At 43.6% G+C, this 19,811-nt stretch overlaps 1 protein-coding gene across 11 annotated transcripts in view; it reads left to right on the top strand.

The window, feature by feature from the left end:
* Foxp1 (forkhead box P1) overlaps nucleotides 1-19,811 on the top strand; it is a 382,214-nt gene that overhangs the window by 229,834 nt on the left and 132,569 nt on the right. For all 11 annotated transcript variants that reach the window (XR_008722666.1, XM_055628587.1, XM_055628591.1 and 8 more), the window contains one exon: nucleotides 1,816-2,010. Coding sequence is in view for 9 of the 11 variants with exons in the window: in XM_055628587.1 (XP_055484562.1) it covers nucleotides 1,816-2,010 (195 nt within the window). In the remaining 2 variants the exon portion in view is untranslated. The remainder of the gene's footprint in view (nucleotides 1-1,815; nucleotides 2,011-19,811) is intronic.

Consider the following 19,811-nt stretch of genomic DNA (forward strand, 5'->3'; position numbering starts at 1 on the left):
CTTGAGGCACACCTACTGTAAGTGGCCGCATTTCTGTAACTATTAAATATGTAAACATATATTTAAATACATCTACCTGGGGGACTGGAGAGAGGGTTTAGTGATGAAGAGCGCTGTCTGCTATTCCAGGAAATCCCTAGTTCGGTTCACACTGCCTACCTCATCCAGCTCACAGTCTCATGAAACCCCATCTCCAAGGAAACTGACATCCTCTCTGGCCTCCAGGTACCATTGCACACATAACACACGCATGTGCATGTGCACATACACGCATATTTGATCTTTACAAATTTTATATGATGCGCAAGGATTTCCTTTTTATGTAAGTGTATCACTTTGTGACCATCCTTTCTGGATCTTAAATGTATATCCTCTTCTCACTTAAGTAGACCCAAGTAATATAACTTTTCAATGTGATTTTTCTGGCATAGTACTCACACACTTCAGTTTCCTATGGCCTATCCTGCTCTCATCTTCACTTAGGTGTGGTAGTCTCTATTATTCTTACTTAGTTTTATGGCAGTATCTAAATACTGGCCATATCTGTGTTGCTGATACTTCTCTCTTCACTTGAACTTCAAAAAGGGGAGGGGGTGCTACCCAGTCATATGTTCACCCTTTGGAGGTCTTCCTGTATTTGTTTTGTCTTATTGTCAATTCATACCACTTCCATAAACTACTGTCTTCAAAGAAAGCCTCCCCATTTCAAAAAGTTTGAGTCATTTAGACTAAGCAGCTTGGCTCTTGGGTTCATAGTGAGAGGTTTGGGATGACTGCAGGTCACCTCTTTTCTGCTAAGCTTTCCTTTTACTTTATCTCTGTCTGCCAGTCTATATAAGGTAGCTCAGGCTGGACTCAACCTCTGAGGATGACATTGAGTTTCTGACATACTTTGTATATTCTGTAACCAAAAGTTTTTATTTTTTTCCACGTGGGAGGTTTATTAGGGGAAGGGGGTGGAGAGAGAGAGAGAGAGAGAGAGGAAGAGAGGAAGAGCATAACCAAAAGTTTTAATGTTGGGAAGAACATCCATGTATAACCGATGTCACACACACACACACACACACACACACACAGCTGAAGATGACCTTGAACTTTTGATCCTGTAGCTCTTCCCTCCTAAGTGCAAGGATTACAGCCTGTGCCACCATGCCTGCTTCATTTGATACTAGAAATTGGACCCATGGCTTTGTGTATGCTAGGCAAGCCCTCTCTGAGCTGAGATATCCCAGCCCATGGGCTTTCCTCTTCTGTCATCTAGGGAGACCATTCCCAATAGACTTCCCTCTGCTCCAAGCTTTCTGTGGGAATAGCTGTGTCTATGGTGGCCCATTTTCCTGTGCTCCGCTGTCTAGCTCTTTCCCTTTATTGGGATTCAGGCATGGTGAAAACACAAACCTTGGCTTTCTAAGTTTCCCCAAGAAGAATCTGGTAGGACAAGGTTTCTCCAAGAAGAGCCCTTCCTTATCCCTTGAGCCTTAAATTTCCCTCATCCGCCATGACCACACTCTAACATCTGTCCACAAAGCCCCAGCCACTCACCCTTACAGATGTCATGTCATATTCAGTTACATATGATACTGTGTCTAAGGAGTCCTGGGTAATTTCACCAAAGCAAAGGAAATGGAAGCACATTCTATAAAGTTTTCTCTGTAGACTGGCAGGAAGATTTGTTTGCCAGTATCTTTGCTTGGAAGTGAGAAATTGAGGGCCATCCCTGAAGGTTTTTTTTTTTCCTTTCCTGAGATCCTCTTTGTGAGGAAGTCCCCAGACCTATGTGATAACTAAGCCTTTCCCTTCATTTTTTTCTTGTAGGCCCTGCAGGTGGCAAGGCAGCTCCTCCTTCACCAGCAGCAGCAGCAACAACAGCAGCAGCAGCAGCAACAACAGCAGCAGCAGCAGCAGCAGCAGCAACAGCAGCAGCAGCAGCAACAGCAGCAGCAGCAACAGCAACAGCAAGTTAGTGGATTAAAGTCTCCCAAGAGGAATGACAAGCAACCAGCTCTTCAGGTAGCAACTCTTTTTAAAAAAAAAAAAAAAAAAAAAATTATTGTCATGCCCTTTTCCATGGCTGAAAAGCCTTGCAGAGGTGCATTTTCATGACCGTTGCAAACCATCTAAGGAAACATTGTGCAAATGTGTGTTCTTGGTTTCTGAGCTGATTATGACATCATGAGGAAAACATCTCTCTTTGACCAAAAGTTCGTTGTTGTTGGGGTTTTTTTGTTTTGTTTTTTTTTGTTTGTTTGTTTGTTTGTTTTATATCAAAATTTTTAATATTGGGAGGGATTTAAATCATAATTCAACATGCTCAGGGCCTTGTGCATGTATAAAGCAGCACTGATACCACTCATCCACCTGTCTTCACCATTCCCCACTCCCAGCTCCTTCAGATTGACTCTTTTTAGTTTCCACAAATGGGAAAGAGCAGAAGAGCAAACAATACTTGCTTCTCTGGGTCTAGCCAGTTTCACTTACCGATATGGCCTCTGTTTCCAACCATTTTGCCGCAAATGACAGGAAGCTGTTTCTCTGTGAATGAAACAACTCCATTGTTGTTAATCCACTTCTCTGGTGATAGGAATGTAGGCCTATAATACCATGCTTTAGCCATCATGAATAGTAGCATAGCAAACACGAGTGTTTGAGTATCTTCTCAGTATGCCAGCATGTTACTTATTTTCTGGGGCTGTGAAAAAAAACACCATGATGAAGGCAACTTCACAATGAGAAAATTTATTTGGGATTTCCATTCCAGAGAGAGAAGAGTCCATTGAGGCTGAGAGGCATGGCAGCGTGTGTCAGACTTGGCACATGTCTGAACTTACATCTTCAACCCTGAGCTTGAAGCAAAGAGAGTGTTCTGGAATGGCACAAGTCTTTCAATCTCCAGGCCAGACCCCAGTGATAGAATTCCTCCGTAAGGCCGAACCACATAAACCTCTACAAACAGCACCACCAACTGGTCACCAAGTGTTCAAATGCCCGAGACTGTGGGGGACAATGCCCATTCAGATAGGAGCTGTCTAGCTAAAGTATGCGATGGTTCTGTTTGTTAGTTTTTTTTAGGCTCTTCATACTTTTGGCGGACTCTTTATCATGCTTTCCATAGTGCCAGATTAATTGACTTCCCCATTGACAGTTTCTACAAGTTCCTTATTCTGGAGACATATTGGCTATTTATAACTAAGGGGCAAGGGTGCAGGGACATTCCTTGACATCTCAGTGCTTCCTCCAAAAAGGAGCGGTGCTTAGCATCTCCAGATCTCTGCAGTGTCAAGAGCTTCTCTTTGGCCCCAGGAGGATATGATGCTTCTGATATTATACCAAATAATGAGTATAATCGAACACATGCCCTTTTTCAGCCGGTGTTTGCAGAATGTTTCTGAATCATTAATTGAAAACAGGGAACAATTTTTATGAAATGATAACAAAAAGAAGATTCTTTCAACAACTTCTCACGTCACGTACGTCGAGGGCCAAGGGGTTAATAGAGTAGAACGAGGAGTAAGTCCATAAAGTCTAATTTGGATTTGGGTCTTGGAGTAGAAAATTGCAGTAGAAATTTCGAGGAAGCTCGAGTCGGGGTATTGGTGCCCACGTTCAAGTGAGGAGATAGGTTTTAGGTGTCCCTTCCCCACCCCCCAACTAGAGGCTAAGGATGGGTTTCTCACTGGAAATTTTGTAACAATCTTTGATGGGCAGAAACACAGTGTGTTACATGTCTTCTGTGTCTGATGTCACTTGTGATGCAGTGTGTTGACTTCTCCCTGGATTAGGATAAACTGTTACCCACTTCCAAAGCTTCCTGCACACGTCATCCTGTCTTTAGTCAACCAATTCTAGTTCTCCTACTAAGCCAGGGGAACTGTTCCTTTTCCAAGAAATGTCCAACCATATAGTGACAGGTTATTGGGCAAGTTGTGCATCGGTGTGAACTCTTTACAGACTCTTCCGAAGACAGCTGTGTGGTAAACTACCAGCAACCCGCCCCCTCTTACCGCTGAGTGGGTGCGGGTATGGGAGACAGTTTTAATGAGGTGCGGTGCTGTGGAGGGCGGGCGTCAGGTGTTGTAAGAAGGGCTTTGTTGTGCAGATGTCTTAAGAACAGCTCAGGAGGATGAAATATGACTGTGTTGACCTTTCAGCTGTGAGCTTATTTGTCAGGATTCAAATAAGTTGAAAGGATCAAACTGAACAGTTTCCGTAGTCAGTCTGGGAATTGTGTTCCAGGGGTCAGCAGCGGAGGCCACATTGCAGATTCCATAACATAGCCAATTGTTGGTACATATTAAAGTACCAGGGCATCTCCTGCAGACAGAGACACAATTAAAATTCTAATTTATTAATGTATACAGGGAGCTGGCCCAGCCTGTCACTCAGTGATTCAAATGCCTGTCCATTCTTTGGCCTCCTTCTTGGAGCCTCTCACAGCCTTGAAAATACTAGGAGTCCTGTTGAATTCATCAGGCCTCAAGTTCATTGGCAAAATGGCAGTATAATATTGGGAAGAGAAGTATCCACAGTGCAGCAGCTTTAGTTTGAAGTTTTAAAGATACATACAAAGACACTGTCCAGTGACAGTGTTGTAGAGAGTCGAATACCGTTTATGATTAAAAATAAACTGGATTTGTTTTTCCATTTGTGTGTGTGTTGTACACATTGAGTTTGTTATTCAGTCCAGCTTCACTTTTTTTTTTTTCTTTTGAGACACTTTATAGCCTTGGTTGGTCTGGAACTTGCTATGTAGACCAGGTTGGCCTCAGACTCACAGAAGTCCGCTTACCTCTGCAATCAAGGGTGACACCAGCCTTCCACCTTACTTTCTGAGAAACCGTTTCTCGCTGGATTTGAACCCACGGATTCTACTCTGTGACTTGCCCTGGGGCTCCAGGGATCTGCTCGTCTCCTCCTCCGCAGGCGAGGACTGCATAGGCAGACCTCTGTGTCTTGTTCGCACATGTGGGGGCTGAGACCTGAACTCACCCGCTGGAGTGAGGCTGGAGGCCCTTTACCAGTGAGCTGCCTCTCTAGCCTTAACACTAGTGTTTTTACAATGTGGCATTTAGGGTAAGGAGTGGAGATTCGTTAGGCCTAAATTGATAGCTGATGTGAAGTTTTAGGGCATTTCATCTTGAGGATTCTATTTTTTCTTAACCATTGAGGATTTTTGCAACAAGCCAAAAAGTCTGACATGTGGCATGCCATGGACTATGGCTAGGGCAATGTGAGAGCCGCTGCGTGGGGAGGCGCTCCACAGTTCAGCCTGTGCAGAAAAGATGGAAGGAGGATGGTTCTCAGAAAGCCTAGTCTGTTGAAGATGATGCTGTTTCCTCTTGGCTCCTCAGTGGTAGAACTGACAAGCATGGAATTTAGACTGACTTTTAAGGGCTGGTGCATGTGCGTGCATGTGTGCATGTATGTTCGTGCATGCGTGCATGCAATATATATGTGTGTTGTCTTTGTATCTGACCTCTTGCTGAATATAGGGTCACTCGAACCCAAGCTGTATCAGTTTAGTGCTGCCTTCTACTAACAGAAAGGAGAAACTGCTGACCTCAGTCACCTTATCTGTCATTATGTTATAAGAAGATGTATGTAGCCTTGGTGCTTCTCGGAAGAAATAACCTTGACACTGAAGTCTATCCCGGAGTGCCTTGTCCTCCCTGGGCGGCTCACCTGGAGTGGCTCTCAAATGAAAGGGAAATCCTGCCATTCTGCGCAGCCTTCCTCTCTGATCTCTTTTCCCTTCGTGGCAGGTTTCAGATCTGCATAGAGGAAGGCTTGACGCGGATGGAGGATTTGATCTGCTGAAAGCTTGAGAAGGGAAAGAAAAGAAAAGACACCTTAACTTCCCAAATATGCTATGACTTGCAATTTAAAGCATATCTCCCACTTCTCCACCTCATGTTTGGCAGCACGCTTCATTTTCACAGGCTGATGAGACAAAAGAAAAGGGAAAGTGCAGGGAGGCTGTAAGTGGCTGCTGGACAGAGATAGAGATTATGAGCCCAAGTCAGAACTTACCAAAGTGGACCGACTAGTTACAGTAGGAGGGAAACACATGCTGCTGACACATGCTAAGCTGAGCCTGTGCCTGCGTTCTCAGGACACAGCCTGGGTAATTGCTGAAGAAGGCGTGAACCAGGTACACAGGCCACTTTTGGAGTTCTTGACCGGTATTCGGCTCACCGTCCTGCATTGTCTTTTTTTGCTTCCTCTGTTAATTTGCCTCGCAAATTTCTTTCATGAATGATAAAAGTGGAAATTGAAAAACTGGCTCCCTCCTAAATTCACAACCAGAATGTTCTGAATCTTTTAGACGCATCTTGGTGAACACCTGGGGGGAGCCACAGCATGCTGCCTGCTAGCCAACTGCTCATAGGAACCCACACTGTTGACACAGACCTTGCCTTTAGGATATTAAGTGAATTAGTGTGATTTTGCTTAAAAAATAAGAGAGGTGGGTAAAAATAGTAGGCTGCTTTTTATAAATATCTATATACTTCTGAGGACTGCTCAAACAAGTAAAATTAATGCCGAACAGTACAGGTGCCCCATAACCTCCAAAGCTTGTGGCCCTACTGGCTAACGATCAGTTGGCAGTAGATGAGCAACTTTTATTGATCAAATTTTGGAACTTTGACTGACATTTCTGGGTAGTAGCTCCTTTTGGTTCTTTAAGCCTTCTCGTTGTTGGCTGGAACACGTAACACTGGAAGGAACTCAAACGACACAGTTTCTCCTCAGAAAGAGGAGGGCTCCAGCAGCATGCAGGTCGAGACAGAAAGCAAGCCTTGTGTACTGCTTTCAGTGGGAAGCTGACCGCAGCTCCAGGCTGGCTGTGGAGAGTGTGAGCTCAAAGCCACGCATCTGATTGGTTTGTCCCTTTCCTCCAAGGTTGTATGCTGTGCAAACCCCTGACCCAGAAGGCAATTTTTTCCCCCCTAAGAGAATCAATAGTGAAATCCACTTGAGGACCAGCCTTTGGCTCAGGGTTGTAAGAGGTCCAGCTTTGAGGTTAAAACACAAGATTCAACAGGTGTTTGGTTTTGTCTGTCATATTTTTTTCTTTGCAGTTATATAAAATATGACTTAGGGGTGAGTTTCTGTGCATTGCCTTAATGCCACATAGTGTCTCAGATCATGTCTCTGTCACTCATTAAGGAATAAGTTACTAAGAGGAAACCCTTAAAGGTAACTCCAGTTTTCTTTTGTAGTAGTGAGGTGGGACAGTTGCAGAATACCAGCTCTTAAAAATATTTCTGTGCGCTAGGTTAGGAAAGTGGGTGATTCAGGGCTTTAAACTATATCCCTTAATATTCCAAGTGAACAATGCCCACAGCCAGCATCTTCTGGTCTTTAAAACAGATCAGACGGGTCAAAATATCCATCCCTTATAAGATGTCTTCTGCACACTTTTGAGAATCCCAAGTACCTAAAAGCAAGTTTTCATAAGGAATAATAATAAAAAAAAAAGTAGAAGCTATGATTTTTTTTTTTAAAGGTTTCTCTGTGTAGCTGCGGCTGTCCTAGAACTTACTTTGTAGTCCAGACTGGCCTCAAACAAACCGAGATCCTTTTGTCTCTGCCTCCCAAGTGCTGGAATTAAAGGCGTGCTCTACCACTGCCCAGAAGAAATGATGATTTTTTTAAAAGTAGTTATTAAATCTTCTAGATTATACAAACTATGAGAAATATGACCGAATGAGCCAGAGAGATGGCTCAGTAGGTAAAGGGGTTAGATTCAGGAGCCTCGAGACTGGAGTTTGGTCCTTCAAAGCCACAGTGGAAGGAGAGACCTGACCACCCAAAATTGTCCTCTGACCTCCACACGTGTACTGTGATGCACACATACAGAACACCCGTGAACATTTAAATATATAATTAATATGTTTTATGTATTTGTGTATATTATATATGAATATATGTACATATTAAGTATATATATACATAATAATTTAAATATACATATATATGATGAAAAGACTGGCCTTCTCTCCCCATAGCAAAGTATCTCTGCATGCAGAATTTGGCATCCAGTTTTTAAGGGTTTCATGTGGTTCAAGGATCCCAAGTTTATACTCCTGAGTTTAGATTTTGTCTCTTGTAGTCGTATTCTGTCCTTGCCCCCAAAGTGGTGACATGAGTTGTGCTAGCCCAGCTTGTGTTGAATGCTTTACTTTTAGTTGAATGGAATATGACCATGTCCTAGTCTCACTCATGTGTTTATTTTATTGGCAACCTCCTTTCCTAAGTATCCCAGTGAGGATATGTTTAACTTAACTCTGTGCACTTGGATGTTAAAATACAAATTTAATGCTAATGTTTTTATCTCAAACTGTATTAGTTAGCGTTGCTATTGCTGTGATGAAACACCATGACGAGAAGCAGGTTGGGGAAGAAAGGGTTCATTTGGCTTTCTTTTCCACAGTGCTGTTCATCATCAAAGGAAGTCAGGGCAGGAACTCAAACAGAGGAGAAACCTTGAGGCAGGAACCGGTGGAGAGGCCATGAAGGAGCGCTACTCACCGCCTTACTCCTCATTGTTTACTCAGCCTGCTTATAGAACCCAGAACCACCAGCCCAGAGATAGCATCACCCACAATGGGCTGGACCCTACCTCATCAATCATTAAGAAAATACCTTACAGGCTTGCCTACAGCCTGATCTCATGAAGACATTTTCTTAGTTGAGGCTTCCTCCTCTCAGGTGACTTTAGCTTGTGTCAAATTGGCATCAAACAGTCCAGCACACAAACTGTGTATGTATCACCACGGGCAAAGGGTATTGGATGAGGAAAGTTTGTTCAGTGTTCAACATGGACCAGCACCATAGCATTTCTGTAGGGTAGGTGAACGGGAACTGTGGAAGGTTACCGGGAGTTGCCACAGAACACCCAGACAAGAATAGAACACTGATGGGTAGCCAGGCTTTGGAGAGCCACAGGCCATCAGTTACTACCAGAAGTTGACAGCCGCCTCTCTTTCCATGTATGTCTTCCCAGCCTCTACTGGATATCAAATTGTCCATGAATAAGCAAATAGTATGTTTCCCATATTGTAAACAAACAAAACAAAACAACCCCAAAATGAACAAAACCCAATTCTGCTGTATATATCTGACCTCAGTGAGAGGGCACTCAGAGTTACATAATTTCCTAATTACAGCTGTGTGTGTACCTTTGCATGTATATGTAGTTGCATGTGTGTCTGTGCATGCCTGTGTGTGTCTTTGTATGCATCTGTATCTTAGCATCAGGACAGGGGCCAGCAGTGAAGAATGATTCCTTTTCCTCGGGGCCGATTGCTCCTCTGAGCTTACGTGTGTTGGAACATGGAGCACCGTGTTATAGTCACTGCCCGGGCTAGGAGGTGGAGAGAGACAAGGGAAAAAACATACTTGACTGGTCAAAAATGTGTAAATTGCTGACAAAATGACACATGTAATTAAGAGTGTTCCTACCATTTTACCTTGTGGTTTCCACCTCCAGTGTTGAAAAAAGAGAGTGACTCCCACCTCGCTAATTACCATTATCACTGAAATGCTGGGGTTGGAGTCATTAGTTCCATGTGCATTTAATTAGAGGAAGGCTGAAATTGGATTTAACTTATTACTTTTTCATGGATCACTTTCTTGTCATCACTTCAAATTGGATTGCAGCCCCAGGTAACTAATTATGAGAGCCACAGGATCAAGAGTGAAAAAAAAAAAAAAAGGTAATTAGGAATAACACTGTCGGACCCTTGCTGGTCATCTGCTTTTGCTTCAGGGAAGGGGGTGAGGGGAACCAAAGAAACAACCGTATTTTTGCAGTATTACAGACTGGGGAGTTAGAGCCCTGTGTAGTTGCTAAGCATCATGGGATCATGTCACCACCTATAGTGGCTTCTGTGATACACAACTGGGTTGAAGATGTTGCCTCCACGTGGTTCCTCTCCCAGTTTTTTCATACCTAGATTAAACTTGTGAAAACAACAGATTGGGTGGAGGTGTGAGGCTTCCCAACAACTGTGTCTTATGGGGACCTCACGTATATGAGCACAACAAAGCTGTCAAGACGCCTGTGCGCCAGAGCACAGAATATTTTAAGTCCAGGGAGCTAGAATCTAATGAATGTATTAATGTTTCAGAACCATCATTCATATCTGAAGGGAGGATATGTCAGTCGGCATTACGGTAGATTTAGAGTTTTCATGTTTGGAGTTTTTGTCAAAGCTTCCGGCATCCTGTGACGGTCAGGCCATTTCCTTGGCTTCTGGTTTGTTCCCCTCCATACCCACATAGCCCAAATTCTGTAGAGGCTTCCTGGGGTTTTGTATCTCTTTCCCCCCTCATTGAAAATACTTTAAATTATATTGCTTCCATGTGTCGAACAGAACTCAGAGCTACAAGCAATCAATTTTATAGACACTGTCTGAAAAAATGTTGATGACAGTTAGAGGATGTGAAAGGATTGGATTGTAAAGTCTCAAGTACTAAGTGTGTGTGTGGAGAGAGAGGAGAAAGGCAGAGAGTTCTTACTAGTCAGAGTTCTGTGGGCCACATTTCCCCAAGAAGTGGTTCTTCTTAAATAGACCAGAAGGGCTGGTAGTTAAGAGTGGGAGATCTTCTTCCAGAGGACCCCATTTCTGTCTCCAACATCTACATGGTGTCCAACAGCCATCTGTAACTCTAATTGGAGGGGACCTTAAGCCCTCCTCTGGCCTCTGTGGGCATTGTGTGCACGTGATGCACAGACAGACATGCAGGTAAAATGCTCCCAGGGATAAAAATAAATTACAATTTTTAAAAAGGAAGAAGAAGAAAGGGAAAGAGAGAGAGAGCGAGCAGCTGAGAGTCCACTATGGTAACTCCGTGAGATGCCCCTTATGAAATCCATCAGGGAGAAAACCACTTGGTTCTCCATGAAAATGACTCACCACGCAGCCGGCTATAGTGCCTTTATGTTGTTTAAAATCTGTTTTAATGTTCTGCTAATGTAAGCAAATAACGGTGATTCAGTGGTGAGTGATTTTCCCACCCTCCTGAGCCAGGCTTGCTCTGGAGTGTCACCCAGGATGAGCCTCCCAACCCCACCTCCATACCCACTCAGCAGAGGTCACCCCGTTAGCGTTACTCGCAAAGTGATAAAACACCCTTCCGGGAATTATACGTCTCTTTCCTGTGTAATCCTCCTAAGCAAACTGGCAAGACCCAAAATAGTAATCATCAAGTCTAATGCAGAAAATTAAGGCCTTTTGGTTGGTGTTGTTGGAACATCTTAAGTTGATTTAGGATTTTTGTACACAGTATTTGTCTGTGGTTGAAAGGGGCCACGCTGAGGTCAAGTGATGTAGTGTTTTCCATTTTTCCATATGAGCCTCTCAGTGTGTGATAAAAGCAAGCTCCTTTATTTTGTAAGGCTGCAAGAATTTTTGATGAAGTGCAGGGGTCAGGGATGTCCCCTGTCAGTTCGAGCAGCCAGTATTTGTTAACTACTGGTTTTTCTTCATTTCTCTCTTTCCATCATCTTTCCCACTCTCCCTCTCTCTACCCCTCCTACTTCATCTCCTTTCCTGTCTCCCTTCTTCCTCCCACCTCCTGTGTGTATGTTTGTGCAAGTGTGTGTGCATGTGTGTGTGTGCGCACACATGTAACTTTTCTTCCCTGCTCCCAACTTCCCCTACAGTGTGCCACTTTTCTGACACATGCCCAGTGAGGTCCTCCAATCTGAAACTCATTAGCACACAGCCTTGGACCCTGTCCAGTGGTTTGAAAATTTCCTGAAGCCTAGAATAACAGCATTCGGTGCAACACCATGGGCTAGATGTGACAATGGGGGTAGTCGTGTTCCCCTGGCAAACTGCCTGGTCAGGAAAGCCAGCTGACCTCAAAACACGGGGAGACAGAGGTCACGCATATGGCACAGGCTCACAAACTTTGATCCTCGGCAAGTGTCTTCTGAAATCACGGGCATGGCAGCCCTTCCCCTTCACTGGTCATTTCAGATGGGTTCGCCGTGTCGCCAGAGTGAGCTGTAAGAACATGAAAGCAATCAGAGAGCATGAAGCCCAGATCATATTTTTCACTTCTGAAGGCAGTGGATGTAATCCTTCCTTTATGCCTGCATTCATGCTTTTCAAACTGTATTCACTTGAAAGTCACTCCGTTGAGATCCTGCGATCAAGACACCGCCCTTGCCCTGACCTCTGAAGAGTTACTCTGTGGGTCAAGGTCAGTTAGGCTAGGTTTTCAGACAGGCATCTGTCCAGAAAGATAACCGTAATGACAATAAAGACTGAAGGGCGATGCAGTACTCCCCAGCAAGGAGGTACTCCCCAGCAAGTAGGCACTCTCCAGCAGTGCTGTGGGAGTCTCACCACCACGTGCACGTGTGCACGAGCGTAAGCGGGGGCCAGAGGTGTATGCGTGTTGGGCGGTCTTTCTGAGGCCCTCTCCACTTCATTTGTAATTTATTTTTATTTTTGTGTGCGTGCGTATGTGAGTCTGTTGTGAGTGTGTGCCGTATGTGTGGGGAGGCCGAGAGAAAACATCAGATTCCCGGTGCTGGAGTTTCAGAAGGTTGTGAGGCCCTTTGATGTGCACGTTGAGAGCTGAGCTCCGCCTCCGGCAGAGCAGCGTTCTTAACCACTGAGCCATCCCTCCACCCCTCCCACTTGACTTGTTGAGAAAGATCTCTCAGTGAAGCCGAAACTTACAGGTTAGGGTGAGGGGGCTAGCCAGCAGGCCTTGGCGATCCTCTTGTGTGTTGCCTCCCTAGGTATGGAGTTCCGGGTGCTCCACACTGCACAGGTTTTACGGGGGTCCCGAGGATCTTAACTCGAGTACACATGCCAGCGTACCAGACCCTGGAGTAATCCATCTCCCCAGCTTTCACTTTTCCCATCTCACAGACGAAGAAAGTGTAGCACAGAAAAACAGTGTGGCCAGAGGCCGTGAACCTCATCAGTGACCCATGGAGGACTCCAGCCCGAAATATAATCTGCCTTATTTTGAAGTTTCCTTGAGATTCTCCTGGGCACAGCACATAGGCACAGTGAAGGGACCAGAATGGGCGTTGTTGATGCCTGGTGTTCCTCACTAACCACCAGACCACACGGTCTCCTAATTTGGACATGTGTTTATGGGCATGCCTGTAATTGAAATATGCACTTTCTAAAGGGAAGTGACGCTTGGGGAAGAGAAGAAAGCCGGGTATTACTCAAAGCCTGCAGACCACTCTGTAAGTAATTGTCTAAACGCAGCCGTTGAAATTGAGAAGCAGTTTGGAAAATGTACAGTTTGGGAAATTTGTGTTTCGATGTAATTACGGTAGTTGTGAGCTGATGTCATGCCTAGTAACTGTTTTTGTATTGCCTACGCCTTTGTTACTGAGTTGTGATATCATGAGCAAACTATTATAAACATACCATGGATATAGCATGCTTGTGTAACAAAAGATCGGGAACTTTTATTAAGTTTGTTTTGCTTGTCATATTGTAAAAATTTATTATGTGTACTGTGTATATTAGAAACAGATTTGGGTAATTCTGTCTAAATGAAGTCATCCCGGCTATTTCCAGACTGTCTGTTTTTGGTTGTGAATAATTTTCATACATCAGATGGTTGTCATATTTAGTCGCTCTCAAGATTTTAAAGAGAACATATCCCATTTTGAACTTTCGCTATATTTCAGTCTCTTTGCTGTTTTGCCCAGTAAATTGCAGAGATCAACCACTCATTGTTTCTGAAGGGCCTGGGTTGCTGCCTTCGATTCATGGCTTGCCCCCCTCATCAAAAGAACAGATTTTTAACTACTTAAGTAGTAGGGTTTTAAAGCCGCCAGGACTCAACTGGGCAGAGAGCACCAGCTCTTGTCCTTTTTCGTTACAGCCTAGTGAATTACTCTGGCAAATATTCAGGCCGACAGAGCCCAGCATTTATTGCGATTCCTGGTAAATGTGTGTTTTAAATGGGTAGTTCAAAACCTTTGGGTGGCTCGCACCTTCCCAGACACTTTTTTCTACTCTCTGTGGCTGCTAGATATTTAGAACCAGAATATTCTGTGTATTGCTTTAGCTTTTTTATTTTGTTTTGTTTTATTTTCTCCTTATTTTTGTCATCCCTAACTTCCAAATCTGGCTTTTTTTCCTCCTGACTCATAGTGCCACTGAATTCTGACATTGTCTGCATTCTTACCCATTCTTGTACTATAGGTTACTTTGGCTGGCTTGTATTTGTGGGGAAATGGCTTCTGTTACACTTCATCAAATTGGAGTTTCTGAACTACCTGCCTTTTTCTTTCTTCCCAATTCACTTTGAGAACCCAAGTTCATCCATTCTCCAGTGTTTGAATCCTTTGTTCCTTTACAGTGTGTCCCTCTCTTTTGTGAAGAATGCATGATTGACCCCAAGCCCATGGAAACCACTCCTAGCTGCCTCCCGTGTCCTTACAGCAGTTTTTCTCCAGGCAGATGGTTCTGTCTCTGGCCATATTAGTCAGCAGTGCTGGTATCATCATTGACTATCTTCTCCCCCTCTCTCTGCATTTTCGTCATACCTGCCATTTTTCCTTCTGCTGATGTCTTGCTGTTATCATTCTGCTGTTCCTGCTTCTGTGTCCCCTTCTGCTACTCTGTTCTGGGGAAGGTTGTTCAGATACATTTCCATGGATCCAGGCAAGGGCTTTGCATCCGTCTTGCACCATAGCCCTTAAACCCAAAGCGCCTTCTCTTCTTTGTGGGTGTTTCATATTCTACACATCACTCGAAACCTTTCTGTAGACCCTGTGCCCTCTGTCCTTTAGAAGTTCAGTGGTCATGTTTATCAGCCAGATAGTCCAAATTCTGCCTTCCTTAGCTCTGCACTAAAGTAGGATCCCTGAGAAAATGTCTACAGCCTTGCCGGAGAGAAAGGGAGACACACAGACATTGAGAATCATAATTACTTTTACAGTGAGATAGAATAAGCATAGTCCTCATTTGAAAGTTAAAGTATCAAGAAGTACAGCTATCACCTGCGCTGTTGCCTACTGTTTAGAACAAATAAGCTTGCTAATTAAATTATGTTTTACGTTTCAAGAGAATCTCTTTGTCTCTCCTTCCTTCCTTCCTTCCTTCCTTCCTTCCTTCCTTCCTTCCTTCCTTCCTTCCTTCCTTTCTTTTATCAGAAAGATATGGTGTGCCCCACTCTGTGCATTGCCCTGGAGTCTCAAGCCTCTTCCTCATTAGTTAATCCCTGGATGCTATATAGCTGATTCCCTCTCAGTCTTTGGCTATCAGGCCCACAGGCCACATGTTCCCTTTTGTACTCACGAATAGCCATTTCTCAGACCTAATGAAACCATTCTTAGTAAGACAGCAATAAATTTATGTCTGATTTTTTAAATTTAGTAACACAAATGGATTGTTATTTATCCTAGAAACAAAAGTAATAACAGTAAGCCACATAGAATTATGCAGAGCAATTCTTTTATATCCACAAGCATATATATATATGCATATTCTGCTAAGAGTGCTGTTTAAGTCAGGCATGGTGGCACACGCCTTTAATCCTAGAACTCAGGGAGGCAGAGGCAGGCAGATCGCTGTGAGTTCAAGACCAGCCTGGTCTACAAAGCAAGTCTGTCTACACAGATAAATCCTGTCCCAAAAACAACCAAACAAATAAAAACTGCTATGTAAGGGAGCATCGGTCCAGGTTAGACTCAGTAATCGACTACTTATGTCTGACCCCGGACACCAGTATTAGAAGCAGTGGTCTATTTACCAAATTGACTGGCAACTGAAAAACATACTGAAGTGGAAAAGTACTTTTTTTTTTTTTTTTCCTGAGAGAAACTTAAAAGATCCTTAATAGTTATGGAAATCCTGCCTTAGGTTAAACATATGTTTCCCCAGTATCCTTCCAAGATGCTGGGGCAAATCCCATTTGAATTCAGCACTTTATCTCTTTACAGGCAGATCTAAGGTATATTCTGTCCTTTAACTGTATTAACTGTGCAGTATGGCATTTTGGAAACTCACGTGTCTGAATATATGGAAGGGAGGAGACTGAGTCACACTACTATTAATGATGTAATCCCATGGTCAGACCTGACAAATCAAGACCCGATAACATGTTATTCCTGCGTGACCCCAGGAAGTTGACTTAAACTCTCTTTATTTCCATTTTCTCATCTAAAGAATATGGCTTGTTACCCTGCCTACCCTTAAGGTAATTGTGAAGGCTAAGTGATTAATGCCTGAAAGTAGCTCACACAGGGCTTGAGAAACAGTTAATTCCCAGAAAAATGTTCTCATAATTGTGCTTTTGAGGGAAAACAGCTACTCGCAAAACTTGAAGCTACTTCTTTCAGCTTCCTTGCTGTTGCACCCCATCCAGATAGATGTTTGAGCAGTGGATTGGGGACATCTTTGCTGTCTACCAACAGGTGAGTATATTTGATGAAAACCTCAAGCTTCTTATCTGAGAGTCAAATTGACCATGGCTCCTACGCTTGGGTCCTGTTAAAAGATGTGCTGAGGTAGTGTTTGTAAATCTCTTGGCCAGAAGAGACACCCATGTAGCAGGTAACCCGTGCAGGTCAGCGGCCATCTTTGCTCCTGGTATGTGATAGTTTGAGTCTTAAGTGCCCATTCCTATTTTAAACACTGATGGTGCCCTTGAGAGATCTGCGACATCTAAGAGTAAGTAGGTTAGGGACGTACTCCTGAAGGCAGTGTTGGGACCCCCCTACTTTTTTCCTGGCATCTGTTACTGAGTGACTTTCCCTGGCTACATTTTTCTGCCATGCTTTTAAAGCAACTCCACCAACCCCTGAAACCAAGACGTATAATCAGCCTTTATTCCTGGTAAGTTGAGTCTTTTAGGTATTTCGTTACTATGATTGACAATTAATTCCTCCTCTTGCTGATACTGTTAGGATGCGCTAGTTCTTTTTTCTTAATTTATTTATTTTTAATGTACATTTGATGTTTGGCATACATATATGTCTGTGTGAGGTAGTCAGATCCACTATCAGACAGTTGTGAGCTGCCATGTGGGTGCTGGGAGTTGAACTAGCGAACTCTGGAAGAGCAGGCAGTGCTCTTAACCGCTGAGCCATCTCTCTAGTCCCCTATAAAGATATGAACTTCTCTCTTTTTTGTTTTGTTTTGAGACAGGGTTTCTCTGTGTAACAGAGCCTTGGCTGTCCTGAACTCACTATGTGGACCAGGCTGGCCTTGAACTCACAGAGATCTGCCTGTCTCTGTCTCCCAAATGCTGAAATTAAAGGCCTGCATCACCATGCCTGGCTAAAATTGGGCACCTCATGGAGATTTTTCTATCCCCCATCCCTGGCTTTTTGAAACAGGGTTTCTCTGTATAGCCTTGGCTGTCCTGGACTTGATTTGTGGACCAGGCTGGCCTCAAACTCACAGAGGTCCACCTTCCTCTACCTCCCTGAGTGCTAGAATTACAGGCATGCACTGCCACACCCAGCTTTGTGATTCAATATATTACCCATGAATGAGCACCATACTATTCTGAAAGACCCATCCCAGAGTCCTGTATGAACTAATGCAAGATAGTTTTTAAAGGCAAAGAAGGTTGACTATCTGAAATCTCACCTCCTGGTCACTCCTGACCATGCCTGTCACAAGCTAGGCTATCTGTAGAAGCTTCCTGAGTGTGTATATCCACATAAGCATGCAGAAGCCAGGAATCAACCTTGGGAGTTGTTCCTTGGGGTGAAGATACATTGTTTTCAAAGACAGGTCTTTCACTGGCCTAGAACCCAGCAAGTAGTCTAAGCTGACTGACCAGTGGACCACTAAGATCTGCCTTTCTCTGCCTCCCTGGTACTGGCATTATAAGTGCATGCCATCACACATGGCTGGTTTGTTTGTTTGTTATGGAATCAGAGGATCAAGCTCAGGTCCTTATGCTTGGTATCACTAACAGTTGACCAACGGAGCCATCTCCGCAGTCTGCAGGTGCTTCTTTCATGAATGAGTTACTAAATGAGAAAGTGATGAGTTAGTGAATGAGTGACTGGATGAGTGATGAATTAGTGAATGAGCGAGCGAATGAATGAAATATATAAGCTAAAAAGAAGGGCAAGTTAATAAGCTGCTTTCAAAAACAAGGCTGCACCCTAGTCTCAGGTTCATAATCCTTCAGCAACATTTCAAGACTGTAAACAGCATTGAAAGAATCTAAAGGCAGTCTCACCCAAATGAGGCTTCCAATACCTGAAATGCATGTTGGGTAGAGAGTGGAAACTAAGGGGCCCCTTACATGGAGGGTAGGCTGCCCTATTGCCCTCTCCCTGCTTTTATAAATTTGCTAATCTATTTAAGGTATAATATTAATGGCATAGAACTTTAATTCATGAGCACAGAAAATTAAAGGAGACTAAAGGCAAAATACGGAAATGTATTTGGTGTCAAGATTAAGCTCAATGAAGCATAGTGAAGATGGGAAAGATTATTAAATATATGTGGAGGGAAGATGGAAAATACACTGAAATCTTTCATTTTGAAAGGAATTGGTTTACTTGACTGTTTGGAATAGTATCACACTCAGGAAAATCTAAGACAAATGCAAGCAAAACAGAATTTAATTGAGCTATTATTTTGCAGACTTTGGCTTAGTTTCAGACAGTCTAATCAAATTGTGCTTTGCTCAAATAACTAATGTTAAATGCAGCCTACCAACAGATGTTTAAAAAGAGCCTAATTGGAAAATCTACATCCTGGATTTAGTCTGTCTCGCTGGAAAGAAAATAGCTTCCAATTTATGTCTTTGAGGACAACACTCAGTGACAAGGGTCACTGAAAAGACAATGTTTTCTTCAAGGAGGCTTGGTGCTCGGGTGGAATTATTTTGAAGCGTCAAGGATGGCACTTTAGAAATTCAATTTCTTGGAAATTCTCCAGCTCAATGCCATGTAGAAGCCTCCAGAGAAATCTCCTTTATCATATGACATCACCGGGGTCCTGTTACACCCCTGGACTGTGTCAGGAGTTTGTGTGCTGAAATTTATACTGAGCCCTCCAAGTCCTGTAAGGCTCACACTGATTGATGGCATTTCAAGGTGCTGTCAAGGGGGCTAGGTGATGAAGTTGACCTTGCCCCCTCATCTCAGTTTCAAGTTTGTGTATATAAACTCTTACACCTGCCATATTGCTTGGGAGGGAAAAAAGGAATTTGGTGTGAGAGTAACTAACTCCTTTCTTTCTTTAGACCAGGGGTCAGCCATCTTTCTCTGTAAAGGACCAGATAGTGAATATTTTTGGCTTCGTGGGCCACACTGTCTCTATGGCAACTACTCACTGTGCTGTTGTCATGTTAAAATGGGCACAGACAATGCAGAAATGAATGAACATGGCTGTATTCCAGAACACTTGTGGGCACTGAAGTTTGAATTTCAAATTTTCACATGTCATGAAACACTCCACTTTTGTATGTTTTTTTTTTTCTCCTTCCAACTGTTTAAACAGTTTAAAAGCAACTATTAGCTCCAAGGCCTTACAAGTACAGGTGGTTGAGCAGATTTGGACTGTTAGTCACTGACCATCCCTTTAGACAACCGGGAGGAGAGCTGCTGGAGGCAGAAATCCAGCCAGCTTCACTGAAGTTCCCTGCATCCATACGTTTTCTCAGTGCTGTAACCAAATACTTAACAAGAAGGAATTCAGGGGAGAAAGAGCTTCCATGGGCTCACAGTTCCAGGGACCACAGTCTGTTATGCAGGGAAGGCAGGATCTTCTGGCCACCGGACACACTGTGTGTGTGGCCAGGAAGCAGCGAGATGGATGCTAGCGTTCACCGGGCTTCCGCTT

Source organism: Psammomys obesus, unplaced genomic scaffold (genome assembly GCF_907164565.1).
Source record: "Psammomys obesus unplaced genomic scaffold, mPsaObe1.curated_primary_1811, whole genome shotgun sequence".
Lineage (NCBI taxonomy): Eukaryota > Metazoa > Chordata > Mammalia > Rodentia > Muridae > Psammomys > Psammomys obesus.